The sequence below is a fragment of the Tamandua tetradactyla genome, chromosome 6 (assembly GCF_023851605.1).
Source record: "Tamandua tetradactyla isolate mTamTet1 chromosome 6, mTamTet1.pri, whole genome shotgun sequence".
NCBI lineage: Eukaryota > Metazoa > Chordata > Mammalia > Pilosa > Myrmecophagidae > Tamandua > Tamandua tetradactyla.
Window position 1 is genome coordinate 137,043,369 of NC_135332.1, and position 20,390 is coordinate 137,063,758.

At 36.4% G+C, this 20,390-nt stretch overlaps 2 protein-coding genes across 3 annotated transcripts in view; one reads left to right on the forward strand and one right to left on the reverse strand.

Annotated features, from left to right (window-relative positions):
* Positions 1 to 7,294, forward strand: part of CIBAR1 (CBY1 interacting BAR domain containing 1) — a 31,196-nt gene extending 23,902 nt beyond the window's left edge. The window contains exons 8-10 of the mRNA XM_077167202.1: positions 4,400 to 4,519; positions 6,209 to 6,304; positions 6,639 to 7,294. Of these exons, the coding sequence (XP_077023317.1) occupies positions 4,400 to 4,519; positions 6,209 to 6,295 (207 nt within the window). The 3' untranslated portion in view covers positions 6,296 to 6,304; positions 6,639 to 7,294. The remainder of the gene's footprint in view (positions 1 to 4,399; positions 4,520 to 6,208; positions 6,305 to 6,638) is intronic.
* A 1,159-nt stretch (positions 7,295 to 8,453) lies between these two features.
* Positions 8,454 to 17,588, reverse strand: RBM12B (RNA binding motif protein 12B). 2 transcript variants are annotated; one of them, XM_077167200.1, is made up of 3 exons: positions 17,414 to 17,588; positions 14,176 to 14,224; positions 8,454 to 13,612 (listed from the first exon to the last, which is right to left on the reverse strand). In XM_077167200.1, the coding sequence occupies exon 3, from the start codon at positions 13,582 to 13,584 to the stop codon at positions 10,699 to 10,701; it is 2,886 nt and encodes a 961-aa protein (XP_077023315.1). In that variant the 5' UTR covers positions 13,585 to 13,612; positions 14,176 to 14,224; positions 17,414 to 17,588; the 3' UTR covers positions 8,454 to 10,698. The 2 variants fall into 2 exon arrangements, with proteins under 2 accessions (XP_077023315.1, XP_077023314.1); XM_077167199.1 differs by having other exon boundaries at positions 8,455 to 13,612; positions 17,432 to 17,588.
* Between the last annotated feature and the right edge of the window lie 2,802 nt (positions 17,589 to 20,390).

Here is a 20,390-nt window from a genome sequence, read left to right on the forward strand (position 1 = left end):
TAGTAAAAGTGAAAATCAATATGACTTCTGAGGTGTAACCAGAATTATTCTGTATTATTAACAAGTGATAGAATTTAGGAATGTCTGCCATTCAACAAATTTGGAGACTAATTTTTTTTTCTAATTAACTATCCATAAAGCAGTACTGGGGTCCTCTTTTCCCATTACTTTGCTGATTCCAGGAAACTTAATTCAGTAAATCCAGAAAATAGCTTGACTAAAATAAAGGTACATGTATATATATAAGTGTGTGTGTGTATTTATGCTTCCAATGCCAAAATCTGATCTTAGTTTTTCATCAGGTGTGCATTCATGATCATATTATTTACTCTTTGTCAATAGATGACTTCTTAAGGGTCTCTTCATTCTAAACACTAAAGCTCAGGTTTCTCAATTTTCATCCTTTTCATATTCATTGTTTTTAATAGATTATCAAACTTTTATCTGTCGTTTGTAATATAATAGAGCAAAGGCATATATAGTGCTCTTTGGGCCAGCAACAAATCTAAGCATTAACTATACTAATTCATCTTTCCATTAATTTTGATAACTTGAATTATTTGATAAAAATACATATTGTCCTTATTTCTGTGGATGAGAAAACTGATGCAGTAAAGATAAACTTTTCCCAAAGCTCATAGCTAGTAAATAGCAGACCTAGGATCCAAACCCAGAAGTCTGAGTATAGGTGCTGTGTTTTATCCTCTCCATACTATAATGCCAGAAGTATGGTTTTAGATGAGTGATGACAAAAACAGGAAATTGCTTATTTTGTACCGATAGTACAAAAGTAGTTGAGTAGCAGGTTCAAAAGTGAACCTCCAACATTACCTACAACTTTAAAAGTATTTTCATCCTTTTGCTAATACTCTTAACATACTATTCATGAACTAATAATAACTTGCAGGTGTTCCCTCCATTCCAAAGGTCCTAGACAGCTTTTTTTTTTTTTTACACACAACTTCCTTTATAACTTTTCTTAACCACTACTCTTAAATAGCTACCTAGGTAGCTTGTAGGAGAGATCCATGAAAAACTAAAGATTTCAGGACTTTTTAGTAAATGTGTTTTTAAATATCAACTCCCCCCCTTTCCAGGGGCTAATATTGAGCAAGTTCATCTTCTTCATCTTTAAAATGGAGGTTTTTATAGTACTTACCTCAGAATGTTCATTCAGTAACTTCCTTAAGCACCTTTTATATAGAGGCACCATTCGAAATGCTAAGGATTTAGCATTACAAGTTGAAAATAATCCAAGTTGTCAAAAGCAGAACTTAAAAATTGACCAGTGAGTTCAGACATTTAAAACACAAATGCTAGTGTAACTGTGTAATTTTTATGTGACCAGTGCCTTAAAGAAAAAAATAGTGTGCTGTGAGTGTAAGAGGGTTCCAAATAGTCTAGTGAAGCAAGGAATTTCTTTAGTAGAGGGTTGAGGGCTGAGTAGGAGGACATAGCAACTTTCAAAGAGGGTTTTATATATGCAAAGATCTTAAAAGTAAGACTGTTTTACACAGAAATCTATACAAACCAGTTAGAACAATGCTGACAACAAGGCACATGTTCAATGAACTGTAAGCATAAACTATTACTATTTCTGCTTACACAGTAATCAGTAGCAGGAAGGAAAGCAGTTTAGGGAAAGTTATGGGACCAGGGAAGTAAAATCATATCAAACAAGTGCCAGGGGGAGGAGAAATCTTATAAACATAAGGTTTATTGGAAACAAGTAAAGAAAATATACAGAGAGGAATAACTTGTTCTTCTAGGTAGTCCATGCTTTGTGATAATAGATGAGATTTATTCAAGCAGCCAGGTTTTTTGTTTATTTTTTTGCAGTTAGGCACTCTGGTTATATCACATCCATCTTTCCTTATTTGTTCTTCATATAAAAAGTCAGGCCCATTTTCCGCTCAAGAGATCACCTCTATGCAATTGCTTTAGAGTATATTCAGATTTTGAAATTTAATCCTAGAAGAGATCTTGGATCATGGTGAAAAATGCATTTTTGCCAATAAATTAATATCCCTGGGCGGGCCACAGTGGCTCAGCAGACAGAGTTCTCACCTACCATGCCGGAGACCCAGGTTCGGTTCCCTCCCATGCTAAAAAAATAAATTATTATTCCTGTAAATTCACTGTTTTGCAGGAAGAGGTTAATTTTAATATTTAGATGGTTTAGACTTTTATCCCAAGGGTTGTAGATTGTCTTCTGGTTTTTCATGTGAAACTTCATCTTTGCAAGGAGGAAAAAAGGAATAGTCTTCTAACCAAAGTAACATATCCCTCCAAATATCAATTGATTCAATGAGTCTTTTGTTTTGTTTTATCATACTAGGATGCCAGTTTCCCATGCTTGGCACCAAAACAGAATTTGTTCCTCAGTAACCTATCAACCTAATTAGCATCCCTGAATTGCTCTAAAATACAAGTCGCTCTTAAACTTCATCTCTTGATTGTGCCCTGCAGTTTAAGGTTTAAAGCAGTGTGCGGTGGCATACCCCGGTTTGGGTCTCCTTTTATTTACCTCAGCATGGGGATTAAGTTCTTGTTGATAACATTTAGCTAATATGAATTTAATTAACTTGCTAGGTTACAGTCTTAAACTGGGAGTTGTTACAAGATAAAATAGTTCCTTGCTGGAGTTGTGGAGACAGATGTAATCAATTACAGTGGGTTAAAAGCTATACTTAGGGTATGAATAGGAGCTACTAACTAGAGAATTGGGGAAAGTAAAAGGTGGTATTTTGTCTTGGCTCTTAAGATGGGTAAATTTGCAGGAATTCTAGGCTGAGGAACCTGCATTTCAAAGGCACAGAAGTTCTATATATAGATATGGAGACTATAATTGAAGAGGGGTGGGTGGGTTAGGATGTAAAGCCTTGTATGTCATCTTAGGCATTTGGACTCTGTGTAATCGGGAACCACAAAAAGCTTTTGAATAGAAAAGTAGAGAATTGGTCTTTAATAAGATAATTCTAAGCTGTGAAGTAAAGTGTTTTGGAGTCAGTAAAGAAAAACAGAAGAACCTCAGGTAAGAAATTTAGGTTGAATGCCCAGGCTTCAAATTTGGTGTAGTAGGTGTAAAAGTGAATCTAGAGCTGCATTATCCAATAAAGAATTCATTAGGGATATGTGGCTATTTAGTTTAATTAAAGCTAAAATAAAAATTCAGTTCCTTACACATTTGAAATGCTCCAATTAGAACATTTGGCCAGTGGATACCTTTTTGTATAGCATATAATAGCAAGCATTTCCATGATCTCAGAAAGTTCTATTAGACAGTACTGGTCTAGGGGAACAAAAGGTGATTGGGAATATGAATATGGTTATCAGAAGAGAATGTATGGTAGATTGGTTGACGGTAGAGAATGTATGTAGATTTTACCTACACACTGTTTCAGAGGAACATACAAAAAAAAAAAAAAAAAAAAAAAAGTGGCCTAAAAGGGAAACCTTTATAAACAGTTGGAAAGAAAATTTAACAGGATAAATGAGGATGAAGACAAAAAGATGACTTGGCTGATTTTAACAAAAACAATTTCAGTGGAGAGTGAAAGCCAAATTTGAGTTTGTGGAGGAATGAATGAGAAGTGTTTTAAAAGGTGAAGTTATACCTTGAGGTAATTAAAAGAAAAAAGATGGATTTGGGTTTGTGTACGCTGAGGGAGGGAACCTGTGGAAAAAGGAAGCTCGTTTGTTGGTATGGTTTGTTGTTAAATGGACCTTGGAAAGGATCAGAATGACATTTGCTTTAAAAAAAAAAAAAAAATAGAAGGGTGGAGTAGAGTTTGAAGGGAAAGGGAAGGAAGTTGAAATTCATAGCTGATAACCTTACTTATAATCTGTGTGCTCAAAAAATGGTAGATGGGAAGAGGTAGCCTTAAAAAAAGTGCTAAGATGTGGAACACTTCTTTAAGGAATAGGTAGGTAGTTGATTTCAGATCCTGTATGAGGTTGGAATCCATAAATTAAAGTGGCTCCAATTTACTATGTGGTTTTCAGCTGCTTTTAAGTTAAATTGATAGAACTGAAGACTGGCAGAACAAAGAATCAAAGATATGAATCATAACAAACCTTCTTCCTAGCTTGCAAACTTCAAGGGTAGGCATTTTGTCATATTTACCCTTTGCATTTCCCTGGTGAAAGCAACTCAACTGATTGCTTTCTAATTACTGTTTACCATCATTTTCTATGATTTAAATATAATTTTTTAGTTTTCATCTTCCCAGGTTAAGCTATTATTTGTATTTTGTTTTTTCCTTTAAATTTACAGTAAGTCTAACTTTGTCCATTTTGGTGGAGTTGCTTTAAAAAAATAGCTAAAAGGAATTTAATTTGGCTTTCTAGATTTCCATTGTTTAACATTTGCTTTATAATAAATTTATTGTTGCAATAGGTTTTCCGAAACTCTCTGTATCCACCAGACTATTCATCTCGTTTAGACATTGTAAGAGCAAATTCGAAGTCACCTCTTCAGAGATCACTGTCAGCAAAGTGTGTGTCTGGAACAGGACAGGTGAGCTAGAAAACACAATTTAATGGAATCTGGGCTGATGCCTTTGGAATTGTTCAGAAGTAAAAATGTTTCCCTTCAGCCATGTGACCTCATATAACATCCTCTCTGGGCTTATTTCTTCTGTAAAATGATGGAAGATCCACTAGATGCAACTCTAATATAATGTTACTTATTATATTCATTACCTTATATATTAATAACCACATTTTACTATCCAAAGTAGAGTACTTGAGAGCACAGGTGTAAAGGACAAGAGAATACTAATCAAGATTTGTTATCTGGTATGTGAAGAGCATAGACCAGCTATATGAAGAGCAGAGATTCTGAAGTCAGACTTCGTTGTTTAAATACATTTTACAATTGGCTGTACCCAGAAAAGCTCAAGAGGGCTTTTACACCGACCATTATCACAGGCTCATAAGAGTCAATTTTCTCACTTCTATATACAGAAAGCCTGAGTTACCTATTGTCTAGAGCAGGGGTTGGCAACCTTTTTCTGGAAGGGCCCAGAGAGTAAATATTTAAAGCTTTGCAAGGCATTTGGTTTCTGTTATAACTAAGAGTACCATAGTCAATACATAGTGTGGCTGTCTTAGGAAAACAGGATGTAGACTGGATTTGGCTTAAGGGGCATAACTTGTCAAATCCTGACCTAGAAAGCGATGTCCTTTTCATACAAGCCTTCAAAATGTAAAGTTGAACAAAATACTTTCAAAATACATGTATGTAAAGTTGACCCAATACATTCTATTTGATTATCCTCTAAATATTTACTTACTGCTTTATATGCATGTATCTCACCCCCAAATTAAACTATTTTTATTACAGCAGTGATTCCATAAATTTAGTATTACAGTACATATGAAGTTTTGATTGACTGTTTAGAGCTAATAATGTAACCTAAGTTAGCTAACATTTGTATGGCACATCACCCCAGGGTTTCTCAACTTCAGCACTATTAATATTTTGAGCCATATAATTATTTGGGGGTGGTAAGTAGATTCCCTGTGCATTGTAAAGATGTTGAGTAGTATCCCTGACCTCTACCTCTAAGAAGCCACTAATATAAACCCATATCCTAGTTTTGACAACGTCTGCAGACATTGCTATGTGGGAACTATATAATTACCCTCAGAGAGGTTTTAGGCACGATAACCCAAGTGGCAACAGTCTATATACTTAAAGCTTAAAGTCAATTAAATATCTTTAACTCATTCCACTTAAATCACACTACTTTTAATCAGTATTTCTGTCTGCCTGTCTAGTTGAAATATCCTTGTGTTTCTGCCATCCCTTTGGCGATTCCAATTCAAATAAATCCCTGTGTTTTTTTTTACCCAAGAATTGTTTAACTTAATGTTTTTAACATTAATATACTGTGATACTATACTATTCTCTGGGAGTATTTTATATTTTGAAGTACTGGTGGCTTTCCAACTGGAATCAAATGGTTACTTGTACATTTTATGCAAAAAAATTTATATGATAAATAAAAAACTTTATTTCCAGCCTTAAAATATGATAGTCTATGGCAAATTTTCATTACCAGAAGTTATTACACGTGGACATTTTTTGAATAATTGTTCTCTGTGCCACTTCCTATAAGGACATCTAAAACAATACTAAGCAAATAAAATACTTAAGTTACTATTTTTCTTCAATTTTTAAAAATGTATTATCTTCTAACAGTTATCTACCTGTCGACTAAGAAAAGATCATCAAGCAAATGATGATGACGAAGATGAAGAGTTAGATGTTACAGAAGAAGAAAATTGATTTTCTTGAGTATGCGTTCCATTTCCATCTTAAAATGACTGAGATTTCAGCATTTAAAATTGTACAACTTGATACTGGCTTGTACAGTAAAGCTCAAAGTGAAACACTCCTGAAAATGGAGAGATAATTAAAATGTATGCTGACCAAAAATGAAGGTTTTAAAAACATTAACACATCAGTCATTTCAGCATTCTCCATAGTGGTATATGATCCTTTTGAGTACATTTTCTTAAGATTATGTATTTCAGAGTATTTCATATAATGCACTGTACCTATTTCAGGTTGCTACACAATTGAATGACAAAAATCAAAAGATATAACTACTCTATTTTTCTTCTTTTAGGTTAAGAATCCCTGCTTTCATCATGAGAAAAGTGTCCTGTACAGTCGTTCTGTTTAATACAAATTCTATTCCACAAAATCTTGATTAAAAAGACAAATTTCCTTTTTGTTTGTTTACTTTTACTAAAACCTGAAGTTTCATCAATTGATCTGTAAATTTACTATTTAACAAGAGTGTAATCAAACAGACTAAATAAAGGAAATGGGACACCAAGATGTTAATGTTTTACCAGTATGCATAAAGCATAAATTTTAGCTTTTAAGTCACATTCAACCTGATTTCTGGTTTTAGAACAAAAACTGCTTGTCACACTGAAGCATTACGTACAGTCCCACAACTTTTGGAAAATAACTTGGTGGAATGTTGCCTAAGGAAACATTAAAAAGCACAAATGGAATGTCAGAAACCATTAAGAATTCACTACAAATTTTACCAAGTTATCATCTTGTTAATAAAAAATATAGGCACCTTTATTCCAGAAAATATCAAACAATTTAAGAGCCTTTCAGTTCATCTAAAACTTGTTTTCCTTTGGTGGGGAAATTATTATTTCATGGGTCCCAGTCAACACGGATAAAAATTATGAAATTTATTAATTCATTTGGGATAAATGGAAAAAGCAATAACAGAAAAATAAAGACTTTCTAAAAAGCTTTTTTGATTTTGTCATTTATGATTCTGTTCTTAACAAAGCACTGCTTCCTGAGGGTAGCCTTAAGTCATAAAATGACTTCAGTACTTTTTTAATATTTCAATACCCTAAATTAATAAATTATGGCACTGAGAATGTCATTGCATTTTTGATTTTCCCAAACAGTATTTAAGATTGTTGTTGTTGTGGGAGAGGCAAGTAAGATAGGGTTATAGTATTTCTCATTGCTTACTCAATAGCTTTTAAGTATCAGCTGCCTTATCTGTAAAACTAAAAGTGCCTTTTTAATTCTGGAATCAGAAAACTCTAGAATAAAATGTATATGCTCTGCCTACCTCAGAACGTAATGAGAATGCTATCAATGTACAACTAAGTTTCATCTAAATTAGACACGCTGACAGACTTCTTAAAGGGCCAGACTAGGTATTTTATACTTTGTGGGCTGAGGCAAAATCAAGGCTATTAGGTACTTAAAGAAACCTCATGTTCTTGGCTGTAAATTAAACAAGTAGCCAACCCAACAGGTTAGTCTACAGACTTGTGTTTCTTAGCTCCAAAATGGGAATATTAGCTGTATTAGTAGGGTTATCAGTATTAAATGTTATTTATAATCATGGACCATAATTGTATCCGAGTATTTAATGCACAGATGGTGGTGGCAGGGTTACCGGAGAAGGTGATTTATGGCCCAAGCGCCACTGTTCTTGAAAATGTTCCACGTAAAAGTGCACTCCTAATACAATTTTAACCTGTCTCTTGGTTATAGAATAAAATGACTTTCAACACATGATCTATATTTTTCAGATACCTTCTGGATAATGGATAAAAACATTTGTCTTTAAGAGTGAAAATACCATTGGGTATCAAACTAAAAAACCAATATACCCCTAGTATATGCAGAAGATAGAAGAAACAAAACTTATTGAAAGCAGGGTGATGGGCACAAATTAGTCCACAATCCACTATTCTCTGGAGGTGTGCTGGTAAAATTGGCTCTCTAGAGGAAGGGGAAAATGCCGACGCTGATTTTCATGGTATAAATATGCCTATGATTGGCAATTTATCCACATTTATTATGATGGCAGAGTTGGAAAGAGATACACACAACTGGCTCTCAGTAATAAACTTTTTTTTTTTTGGCATGGGCAAGCTTCAGGAATCTAACCCAGGTCTCTGGCATAGCAGATGAGAATTCTGCCACTGAGTCACCATTGCCCACCCTGTAATAAACTTTTATAATGAAAAAGTTTTAAAAAATTAAACCACGATATATCAGAGTAAAATGAAATATTCATATCAATTAATTTTAAATCAAAATACAAAACTTGTGTTTACTGTAGTTGATCGTTTATCTACCACTACAACCAATCAGTTTAAGAAGCACTTCCACATTAATAAGCTTCATCTTAGCTTTAATGTTATGCATTTAATGTGTTTTTAAATCTTCCATACATTCCACAGGTTTATCTAATGCCCATATTTTAAAATGCCATTTCTTATTTTACTCATTGTGTGTTTGAATATTCCTTTTTATTATTCCCTTAGCTATTTATAACTTTAGTATTTTAAAAAGTCATATCAGAGAGCTTCTTTGAACCAAATTTACCAGTTTATTCATGCTACAAAACAAGCAAGATGTTCAGTATAATTAAAAAAAAGAACAAATACAGAAACTTCAGTGGGCTTCTCTTAGGCCTCTTTGGATCACTGAAAATTAACCTAGAACACTTAGATACTAATCTAAGTACTAACAAAGTATTCTTCTTCTGCAATAACCCATTATTACTGCATGTAAATTTAAATTTTATTCTTGCTTGTTCAATGTGGAGTATCTCCTGATCACACCATTGAACTATATTTTATGAAAATGGAAAAGGCCAAAGTCAAATCATTCTTGATAAAATTAGCAATTTTGTACTTTGTGAATTAGAAGCCAATATGTGAGTGTCCAAGAGAAACCCTGAATATATAAGAACTTTTAAAGTCACTTTGTCTTTTATTAACAATCTTTAATCTTTGACACCGTAGTTTTAAATTTTTTAATGCTATTTTTAAAGCAACACTGGAGTCAAAAATATCATTTATCCTTGAAAATATTTTTAGCATGTTCTTACTAAAATTAAAAATACACTTAAAGTGATTCAGCAAGTGTTAAGAACATAAACTGGAGTCAGTCAGTGGTCCATCTAGACTGAAAGTGGGTCCATGATTTACTATGACTAAGCTTGCAAAACAAAACTCATCTGAAAACTGGACGTACTTAGTAACGCTGTGCTTCTTAGGGAACAATAAGATTGAGATTATGCATGTAAAGCACTTATGATGCATAATACACAAGAGTTCTCAATAAATGTTAGCCATTTATACTATGGGTGTAGAAAATCCATCTATTTGTAAAATGCCTGCATTAGGTGTAGCATATCAAAAAAGTCAAAATTCAGTCTCACAAGTCTTATACATACTTAGTTTTGTCTGAATGGATTCAAAAGTTTTGAAAATAAAAATACAAGTTCTGTGCATCACCACTAAATTCTTTCTAGAAACAAACAATCCATTTGTCAGATTCCTCCCTGCCTATGATCCCTTGCACCTGAAATTTAACTGTGGTTGTTTTTGTGTGTGTGTGTCTTGTATTTTGAATTTATCTTATCATTTTGATGAGATATTGAAAAAACCACAGAACTATATATAAAGCACTTATACATTTATGTTGGTCCCTATTAATGTAGCTGTTGAAAAAGTCACAGACACCAAGCTGTAATTTTTCTTTCATACAAATAAAAGTTAATTAGTTGATCTATTCAGTTGTAATTTTTTTTATTTTTATAAAACTTTGCAAAGTTATGAACATGGGAACTTTCAGAACATCCTAAACTTTTTACATAAGTAAATTTCACTTTCACAGTTTATCCATTTTGAACTATTTATATTTAACAGGAGAATTAACACGGTAACGTCCCAGATGGGTAAGAATTAATTTTGCAGGCAGGTAGCAATGAAAATGCCCAGCCTGAACAATCATCACTGACCATTTCCTTATACAGTCTGAGTAAAAGATATAGAATACAGAATGGAAACAAAAGTGAATATAAAATTCATATTCCCCAAATTCAACTCTATGTTATACAAGTCTTGAGGTTTGCCCATCAAGAAAAATGACATCAAGAAAAATGAATTCGAGGATTAGTTCTCTCTCCCACTGTCAAAGAAAAAGCATATATAACTTTAAATTAGAAAAAGTGGCAATTTGCAAGCAAAAGAAAACCAGATTAACATTCTACTATTTACATTAGTTCTTTCACAGATCAAAATTATGTTTCTTTTCATTAGATAATTGAAAATAAACATTAAAAAATGCATTTTACTGCAACAATACTGTGGGAAGGTAACTGAATTTAGAAATGCTCTTTAGAGCAAAGCTAACTTAACTTTACGTGGGCCAACTGGCCTGTCATTTAGATCTTTAATAGCAGCCATAGCTTCATTATAGTTTATCATAGCAACAATGGCTTCCCCTATAGGTAATCCTTGTTCATTATACTGTATTGAAACTGAATCTGCTATGATTCTATAACCATGGAAAAAGTCTAAAATTTCATTAACATTAGCTTTAAATGGAAGATTCATTATCTTAATAGGAGTTACTCTACCTGAACCACAATTTAATTTTGGATCAGGCATAAATCTCCCATCAGGAAAACCTCCCATATAACGCTTTCCAAAATCAAACCTCACACCTTCTGGGCGACCAAAATTCATGAAAGGGCGATGGTTTCTAAAATCATCAGGTGTGTTCCTAAACTCTTCACCAGGAGGTCTAAAATTGTCAGGAAGTCTGGGCTCCTCTCCAGGAGCACCCCCAAGGTCCTCCTCAGGGAGCTGCCTAAAGTCCTCATCAGAAGGGCCTCTAAAGTCTTCCTCCAAGGGGCTCCTGAAGTCTTCATCAGGAGGGTGCCTAAAGTCCTCATCAGGAGGGCCCCTGAAGTCTTCATCTGGTGGGCCCCTGAAGTCTTCCTCTCGAGGGCGCCTGAAATGCTCCTGAGGTGGCCGCCTGAAATGCTCCTGAGGTGGCCGCCTAAAATGTTCCTGAGGTGGCCTTCTGAAATGCTCCTGGGGTGGCCGCCTGAAGTGTTCTTGGGCTGGCCGTCGGAAGTGCTCTTGGGGTGGCCGGCGAAAATGCTCTTGGGGTGGCCGCCGGAAATGCTCTTGGGGTGGCCGCCGGAAATGCTCTTGGGGTGACCGCCTGAAGTCCTCCTCAGGGGACCGTCTAAAGTCCTCCTCAAGGGGTCGCCTGAAGTCCTCCTCAGGGGGCCGTCTGAAATCCTCCTCAGGGGGGTGCCTAAAGTCCTCCTCAGATGGTCGCCTCCAATCTCCCTGGGGAGGCCGTCTGAAGTCTCCCTCAGGAAGTCGCCTCCAGTCCTCCTCAGGGGGCCTCCTGAAGTCCTCCTTGGGAGGCCGCCTCCAGTCTTCTTCTCTAGGATGCCTGAAGTCCTCCTCCCAAGGGCGCCTGAAGTCCTCCTCAGTAGGCTGTCTGAAGTGCTCCTCCCGGGGGCGCCTGAAGTCCTCTGGGGAGTGCCTGAAATCCTCTGGGGGGCACCTGAAATCCTTCGGGAGGTGCCTGAAGTCCTCTGGAGGGCGCCTATCAGGCTGTCTGAAATCCCCTGGGGGATGCTTGAAACTGTCCGGTTGCCTGAAGTCTTCCAACTGATGTCTGAAGTTTTCAGATGGACCAGTTGGGTATACTGGTTGCTCTTTTGAGTCAAATGAACTGGAATGATCATCTCTGTCACGTGACTGTGAACGGTCTTGCATTTTTTCACTGGACATCGAGGAAAAATTTACACCAAACTCCCTCATTTGAGCCTCAGATATAAGTCTTAACAACACCTCTGTCCCCAAGAATCTTTGTCGATTTAAACGTTCAGCTTTCATGGCCTGTTCTTCTGATTTAAATTTCACCAATGCTTCGCCCAGACCATCTCCTTTTTCATCATAAAGTAAATATATATCATCTTCAGCAAGAGAAAAGTCTTCAAAAAACTTTTGCACTTCAACTTTTGTGACATCAAATGGAAAATTTCTTATATATATGCATAACTTCTGGCCAGGGTAGCCTTCTTGAGAGTATTTTTGTGAAACATGTCCAGGTCTTTCTCTTTCTACTGACCCTGGTCTTTTCTTCTCATAATATTCAATGAACTTCAGCATTTGTTTTCTAGAAACCGGATCAATGTGAACTGGACGATACTGTAAAACAGTCTTATGTAAGCCCAGAGCAGTATTATAATCTTTCAGAGTCTTGAACACCACAAAGGCATATCTTGTTCTTCTTTCATCTTTATATAAAAACTTAATCTGTTCATTGGTCAGATCAGTATCTCTAAAGAAATTTCTTAAGTCTCTTTTGTTAATACTTAGGGACAGATTTTTTAAATGAACATAAAATCCAAGAGGAGAACGAGAACGTGTTCTTCTGGGAGACTTTGAACGAGACCATTTTCTGAAATGTCTATCATTAATTCCTCTTGGTGGAGAATGTTCTTCAGTTCTCATAGGGACGTCATCCTCCTTAATTGCATCGCCACCACACTCCATCCACTGTTGCTCTGAGCCTTGCATTACTTCTATAAATCTTGAACCCATAAAACTTCTATGACATTTAAGACCTCCTGAAGCATCAATACAAGAAGCAAATTTTACTATGGCATCACCATTATTTCGGCCATCATGATGTTTTAAGAAAATTACTCCATCCACACACAAACCAGAGAAAAAAATACGTACATCATCTTCATTTACTAAGTAAGGTAAACCCCGTAGAAACAAGTAAGGGTTCTCAGCCTTCAACGGCCGTGTCTTTCTTGGCCTTAAATCACCATGTCCTGTACCATTAGTATGAAACCCAGCATCTTGATTCATTGAAGAGCCATATCCAGAATTACTCGCTTCTTCATTATTAGCCTCAACAAAATTAGATAGGTTGCCAACCCCTGATGCCCCAGATCCTGGTCGCTCTCTTCCTGTGCGATCAGCTCTTTTCATTTCTATGGTCTTCTGCATTTCTGCCTTGCTACTAAGAAAGAGCTCTACAGATGAATCCTTGATAAGACCTCCTGAACGACTTATGGCACGTCTTGCATCTTCATCTGTTGCAAAAATAATAAAAGCCTCCCCAATATCCCCTCCAATTATATGCACTCCTCCATCAGGAATAGTCAATCCCGTGAAGAAGTGACGAATATTCACAGGCCCCGCAATAAAAGGAAGCCCCAGTAAACGGATGACTACAGCCATGCTGAGCTCAAACCACAGCAATAATGACCTGCAGACAAAAAGGTACACATAATAGCAAGTCTTATTTTTTAAGTACTTTAGCCCAAACTAAGCTTAATAATTACTTGGTTCCTGCCATCTTCAGCATTTATAAATGAAAAGATACACGTTATTAAGAAAACATGGAATAAATTTTCTCCCATCTAAGCATACAAATAAACCAACTACCTTACAAAACATTTCATAGCATCTATCCTATATAGTAATGAACATCAAAAATATCAAATATTCCATTGTAAGTCTGCCAAATGCTGCTTCACAACAAGACCAAACTATTTTCAGACTCACTTAGAAACATACCTTTACTAAAACATGACAGTGCTTTGTGAGTTAAAGTATTTTACCAACCACGATGAATTTTACATGTTTAGAAAAGTCATCTATGATTAGTATAATTTTTGCTTATGATAATATTGCTTAACACTAGTGCATCACTGGCCAGACATAAAGAACAGAAGTCATGTATACTAGACATACTGTTCTACTTTACATGTTTTTTGTTTTTTGGTCAAGCCTCTGTGAATATATAGCCTTAAGCTCCAGATATCTTACCTTTTTTTAAATTTCTTGGAGACCTGTTAATTCTGTAAAAGCAACTTAACTGTGGAAAGAAAATGAAATATAATTAATCCTTGGGCCCTATAATAAACCTTATACTACTGGCAGATTTGGATATCCCTTTCAGTACTACCTATCAAAAGTAAAGTGAAGCAATATAGGAACTACAATTATAGGCAACACAAAATGGTCTCTGCTCCAAGGGGATATTAACCTAGCAAAAAATAGTACAGAAGAAAATGTAAAATCCAAGTAGACAATTGAAATTATTTTTAAAAAAAAGACCACTGAAAACTAAAAACAGAACTACTCCCTGACTGGAAATAATACAAGGGAAGGGGTGATGGAAATGTTCCACATTTTGCTGGAGTGGCAGTCACACAGATGTATAAATTTATCAAAACTCACTGAATTCTACCTTAAGATCTGGGCATTGCATTGTTTATATATTTTATAGCCATTTAAAAAAAGTCCAAAAAACCTTCCATTACTTTCACCTACAAAAAACCAAACATCTAGATCGTATTTATGTACAACTCTTCTACCACCTTCTCCCTTTAAATACATAAGAGCAAAAACTACCAGCACTTGAAATTCAAAAATCATTCTTAAAATAACAAATCCAAATTACAGACTACCATTTAGATAGAATTTTAAGTTTTATATATACAGCTCACATTTCCAAACATGTAATCAAATTTTTGATTCTTCTTCGCATTTGAAAAACTGATCTAAAATGTAATTGAGGAAAATAGTAAAATATCTCTAAAATCAAAGTTCTCAATATCACTTCTTGTCTTAAACTCCTAAGACAATAACTATTAACACTCATCCCAAGCTAGATAGAAAATGTTGAGATAATTATAGAATCTTATCATGCCAATAAATTTATTCCCATTCAAACAACTAACTAGCACTCCAACGAGGAAACCCAAATGACACCATAGAAAACTAAAAAATATAATAAAAACACATTAACTTGGAACATGTGGTAATTAACAATACAGCTACTTAAAAAAAAACTCAATTTACTATTCTTTTTAAGGAAACATACATCTAATACTCTCAGGGATACACAACTAACAATACTTATTGAGGTACTGTCAAACTGTTAAGACTTACTAAATTAATCATTATAAATTTATGTTTTTAATCTGCAAATAAATTTTGCTGCAGTTTAATATTTACACTTAAGTACCCTTGTGCCTCAAAATGGATTCTGAAGACATTCTTTGAGATCTGTAAGGTTTGTTTTCTTTTAAAAGGGAGCCATAGACTACACTTTTAAAACTACTTTTAAAACTGTTAAAAGCTAAACAGATAAAGACACCAAGAAATTACTTGGCACTCCTACATCTGAATTATTATCAATATCTAATTAATGAGATTAAAATATGTTCATGGTACCCCCCAAAAAAAGTATAAGCCTAGCTTCATCAACAAATTAATATCCACACCAACATTTCGACAAAATCTATGTCTTCTGAAACAGTTATACACATTAAATTTCCAAGACTCCCTCCTATGCAAATTGACTTTGCTACTTTTTTACTTTTAAAATATTTTAGAAAGCATACTGGTTATGCACCATTTTGTACACCCTAAGCACTTTTAATATTTAAAAAGGGATTTGCCCTAAGAACACAAATTCTTCTACCAGAAAAATTAGTGGCAAATGTCTCAAAGAATAATATGTCAAACAAAAAAATCTCCAGTAATTAGTTTATCCTAGCTTAGAAACTATGTTTTAAGCAATCACATGAGTATCTCATGAATTCCAACTCAAGCAGACTAAAGTTTGTTCTAATTTTCCAGTTTTATCTAACGCTTAGACTTTTTGGCCTTTCGGACAGCAGGGTAATTTGTTTCTCTAACCAGGAGAACACCTGTAAGACATGAGCTCTCAAAATGAGCACTCTTCCAATGATTCCCATATACTATTTCCTTAAGGCAAATTCTCCAGAAATTCTACTTAGAACATTAGATTACACCGAAAGCCAAATACACAAAATACTCTAAAGTACTCAGCACTTACAAATTTTCTAAAGAATGCAACGAAAGTATTTGAGTGACTCTGAGTTGATTTAAAGACACAGCAATCTGCCAGAACTACAAACCTATGGAAAGAATGAAGCGGATCCTAAGGGCTCATATCAGAGTAAGCCACTGGAATTAATAAGCTCATTTTAAGTGTTTTTTGCTGATTTTACCCAACGGTTCATCCAACTTAATCACCACTATTCCTAAACAACACAAAATAAAGACTAATAAGGAAATCACTATTACTAAAACAACACAAAGACTAATAAGGAAATAGAGAACGGGGAATGAATTAATAGGCATTATCTCAGAGCCATTTGATTTTAAATGACAAACAAACAAGTCATTTTCCAGACATGGTGAGGGAGAGAAAACCTTTTACTGTTTGCCTGTGACTACTTTTTAAAACCCAAAATTATGATGAAGAACATCCAAATTCTAAATGCGAGTTTCCCCTGCAGAAAATCTACCCGAGTCCACAATTATTCTTTACGATGATCTGCCTTTTTACACGTAGATGGTTAAAATAAAGGCATGACGACACAGAGCCATGGTCCCCAATATGAACTGTATATGAAGACGAATCCACATGGCACAGGATTTCCCATAACATCCATCATCCTCAAACGGGGATCATCGGAAGGCATCGATTCTATAGCCCAAAGCCTCTGTCCACACTCCCAGGGGTCAGGACTTCCTCCGCGCCAGGCCAAAGTTGCTACGTGGGATCCGATGCTGTCGCCAAGCCTTCAGCCAAAATCAGCCTTCAAATTAACCTGGACCGCCCAACCTCCGGTGCCTTTCTGTTACACCGTCCCAAAGGCTCACATTCCAAGCTAACTCGCCACAGGATGAACTGTACCCAAACCTAATTGAAATATTTTCGCCCCTCTCAAGTCTTAACAAGCCAGGCGTTTTCCTGCCTCTAATGACTACGATGACATAGCAAACAAAAAAATACCTACGAAATCCTTCGAGATCTTCACTGTCAAGGTCACTGGGAAGCGCACGCACACACACACCACCGTACGGAGACAGACCCGAGAGGTGGTGTTCAGCTAGAAAAGAGGGTGCCCTAACCGCTGAAGCTACGCTAAATCATGGCGCGGCCACCGGCCCCGCCTTTCCCTGTTCTTTCGTCCTCGTCGCAACCCTCCCCACCCACCACACCCAAAGGGTAACTGCTTCGCACTTGGCAATAAACACACACCACTGCTGCCGAGTTGGACACACAAGGCTGGGGTGGCGGGCGCTCCTCGTCGCAGCAGCCTCCGCAGAACCGGCAGAGCCCTCAACAAACCTAGAAGAAGATGGCGCCCACTCGCCCCTCCGGTCGGGACAAACGGATGTACAGTTTGTTTGCACATGCGCACACCAGACGTAACCCACCAGCCCGGCGGGAGGCCCCGTGTACGCACGCGCCGCTTCCAGTTGTTAGGGGAAGGGAGGCGGTGCCTGGCAAACGCGCCAACCCGCCCTGAATTTGCTAAACTTCCGCGCATGTTCTGATTCCAGCCAACCGGTGAGCTTCGCCCAGGGGAAGGCGAAATTCGGAAACAAAGGGTCTACTGGTTGGAGTCAGAGGGGGCTTTTGAAGAAATTAACCGGTGAATACCTCCTGCACAAAAGCTCGGGATTCCTAGGAGTTAAAGAAAGAGATGCAAAAGAAGAGGAAAGTTGGCGATTACTTTGTCCTTTTGATGCTTTTGTTACCATGTGGTATAAGCATCTTCTGAAAGTCTCTGTGTAAACTGTAAAAGGCCACAGAAGTGTTTATTTTACTGCCTTAGATGTACGCCAGGTATGGTAACAACACCCAAAGGCTTAATAAATGCTCTTTCTCAATTTTATGGGTATTAGTAACTTTGTGAAGAAGGGCCTTTATAAATTTATCCTTCCCACCCTAAGGTATTTTGAGACGAGAACAGAAGTGTTAGTCCTGAAAATTGGGGAATGAAAAGCACAATTACAGGAACAAGTACAAATTCTTTGATTCCTGCTATGTAGTAGTTGGTGAACAACTTATGTTTGGTTTTATATTATTATTTGTATCTAATAAAAAGCCCATGCAATTACATAATGCATTTATGGATTGATTAAAAGTTTACTAAAAAAGCAGAAATGACATTTTTAAAACATTGACACAGATGAGTGAGCAAATGGGCTTTGAATCCTTCTCCCACAGCAAAATAATCATTCTCAAATTTAATATGTTTGTGAGAAACGAGGTAGTTTAACAAGTGAGTAAAATATGGTTCCCAGAGTGGGGTAAATCACTTAACCTTTCTATGCCTCAGTTTCCTCATCTGTAAAACAGAATAACAATAGTACCTACCTTTTGAGTTGTAAGGAATGTTGAATAAATTAATATATGCAAATATCTGGAACGATTCTGTTAGCCACTTGTTTCAGCTGTCATAGTGATACAAAGAGAGGCAGAGGAAGTCATCTTTGGGAGCTGGTCACATTGATTAGGTAGTATTTACCTTGATTATTCCCCATACTTCAGTGTTTGGTCCCAGTCTTGCTCAAGAAACTGACCTTAAGGGCTTTTGAGGGTGTGTTATGTATCAGTCCCTTTGCAGTATTTCACTTTATTCTTAAACTATCATCAGTACTCTTATTTTTCCTGTCTTACAAATAAGAGAAAGGGAGCATAGAGGGTTGCATAACTCGCCCAATGTCACATAGTACAAGGTAATGCCAAGAATTGAATGCTAGTGATTTGCCTCCAGTGGCTACTGTACTATAATACACAGAAGAATTCTGAGGCAGACTCCCTTTAATAGCAAGCACACAAAAGCAAAATGTAAATTCCAGAATATCAACATTAAATCCAAAGAAGAAACACTAGTAAAGTGAATCTGAGATCATTTCAGATCAACCAGCACTTTCCTGGCCCGTATGCATTCTCAATATGGAGTCAAATGATCAGAAAGTTATTTGCTAAGAATGGAGATAGAGCACAAAGAGTTACCTAATCTCAAAAAATGTTTTTCAGTTAAGGCTACCTGGAGACATCCTTACCCATATTAACAAAAACAATAGCTATCATTTCATGAACACTTGCTAGAGGGCTCCTCTGGCCAAATATGACCAGAACAGACACTCCCCTGAACAGGCTTAAACTAGACATTGACAGCTTCTCATTGCTTTCTCCATCGTTCTGGGCTCATCAGCCCCCATAATCACACAGACTTTTTCTACATTGAATGTCTGGCTTTTCTAGTTGGCCTCCCACATTTTTCAGATGATCATAACTGGATTTGAGGACATGCCACACAATCAAAAAAAAAAAAAAAGAAAGAAAGAAAGAAAGAAAATTCCAGTCATGGTAATTGGGTTTTCCCACATGATATTTCAATTACTGCGGAGGTTTTGTGCCTTCAGTGTCTCTGCATGAAAAACCAATCATTTGGGGGAAAAGAGAGAAAGCTATGTTTCTGAAACAGCAAAAGAGAGGACTATACCATGAAACATGGTGGCCACACTGAGCACCGGTGACTTTGTGACTCTGTGTGAGCAGTTAATCAGCCTCCCCAGGCATTTTATCACAACTACAGCACCATCTACCCTCCTGAATGATTTTGGTTTCAGACAGTTTTCAGATGCACCCTTCCTATAGCTCTTCAACATCCACATGAACGTATTTGCATCACTTGGCCTTACAGTTCTTTGATGTTATCCAAGATCTTCATTCCTTTTCTACACTTGACCTCCATTCAATCTACTGACATTTACTGAACGTGGATTGTGTGTTCAATATCTTGAATAACTTCTTGCCTGAGATAAATGTGAGTCTTGCTTCCAGGAGAGAAAGATAGAGATAAGGATCCTGAATGGGAGATATGCAGAAAGGAGAAAATACTGGGTAAAATCACCATATTTTATTTCTTAAGCTTTGGCCCCCAAATCTCAGTTGTCAAACTCATTCCTGGGAAAGTGGTCAGGACCACATGTGAAATAGGATGTCTCCTTTTAGTTAGGCTTTCTTTCGCTGTGTTCCATTCACTCTCAGTTTGATGAAAACGAAGAAGGCCAGAGGAAGAAGTATCTAAGAAAAAATTCCAAACAAGGAGAATGTAAGGAAAAGCCCAAAAAAGATAATTCAAAAAGCCATATCAATTATGCACCAAATAATTCTGTCCTTTAGGATCATGTCCAGAGGT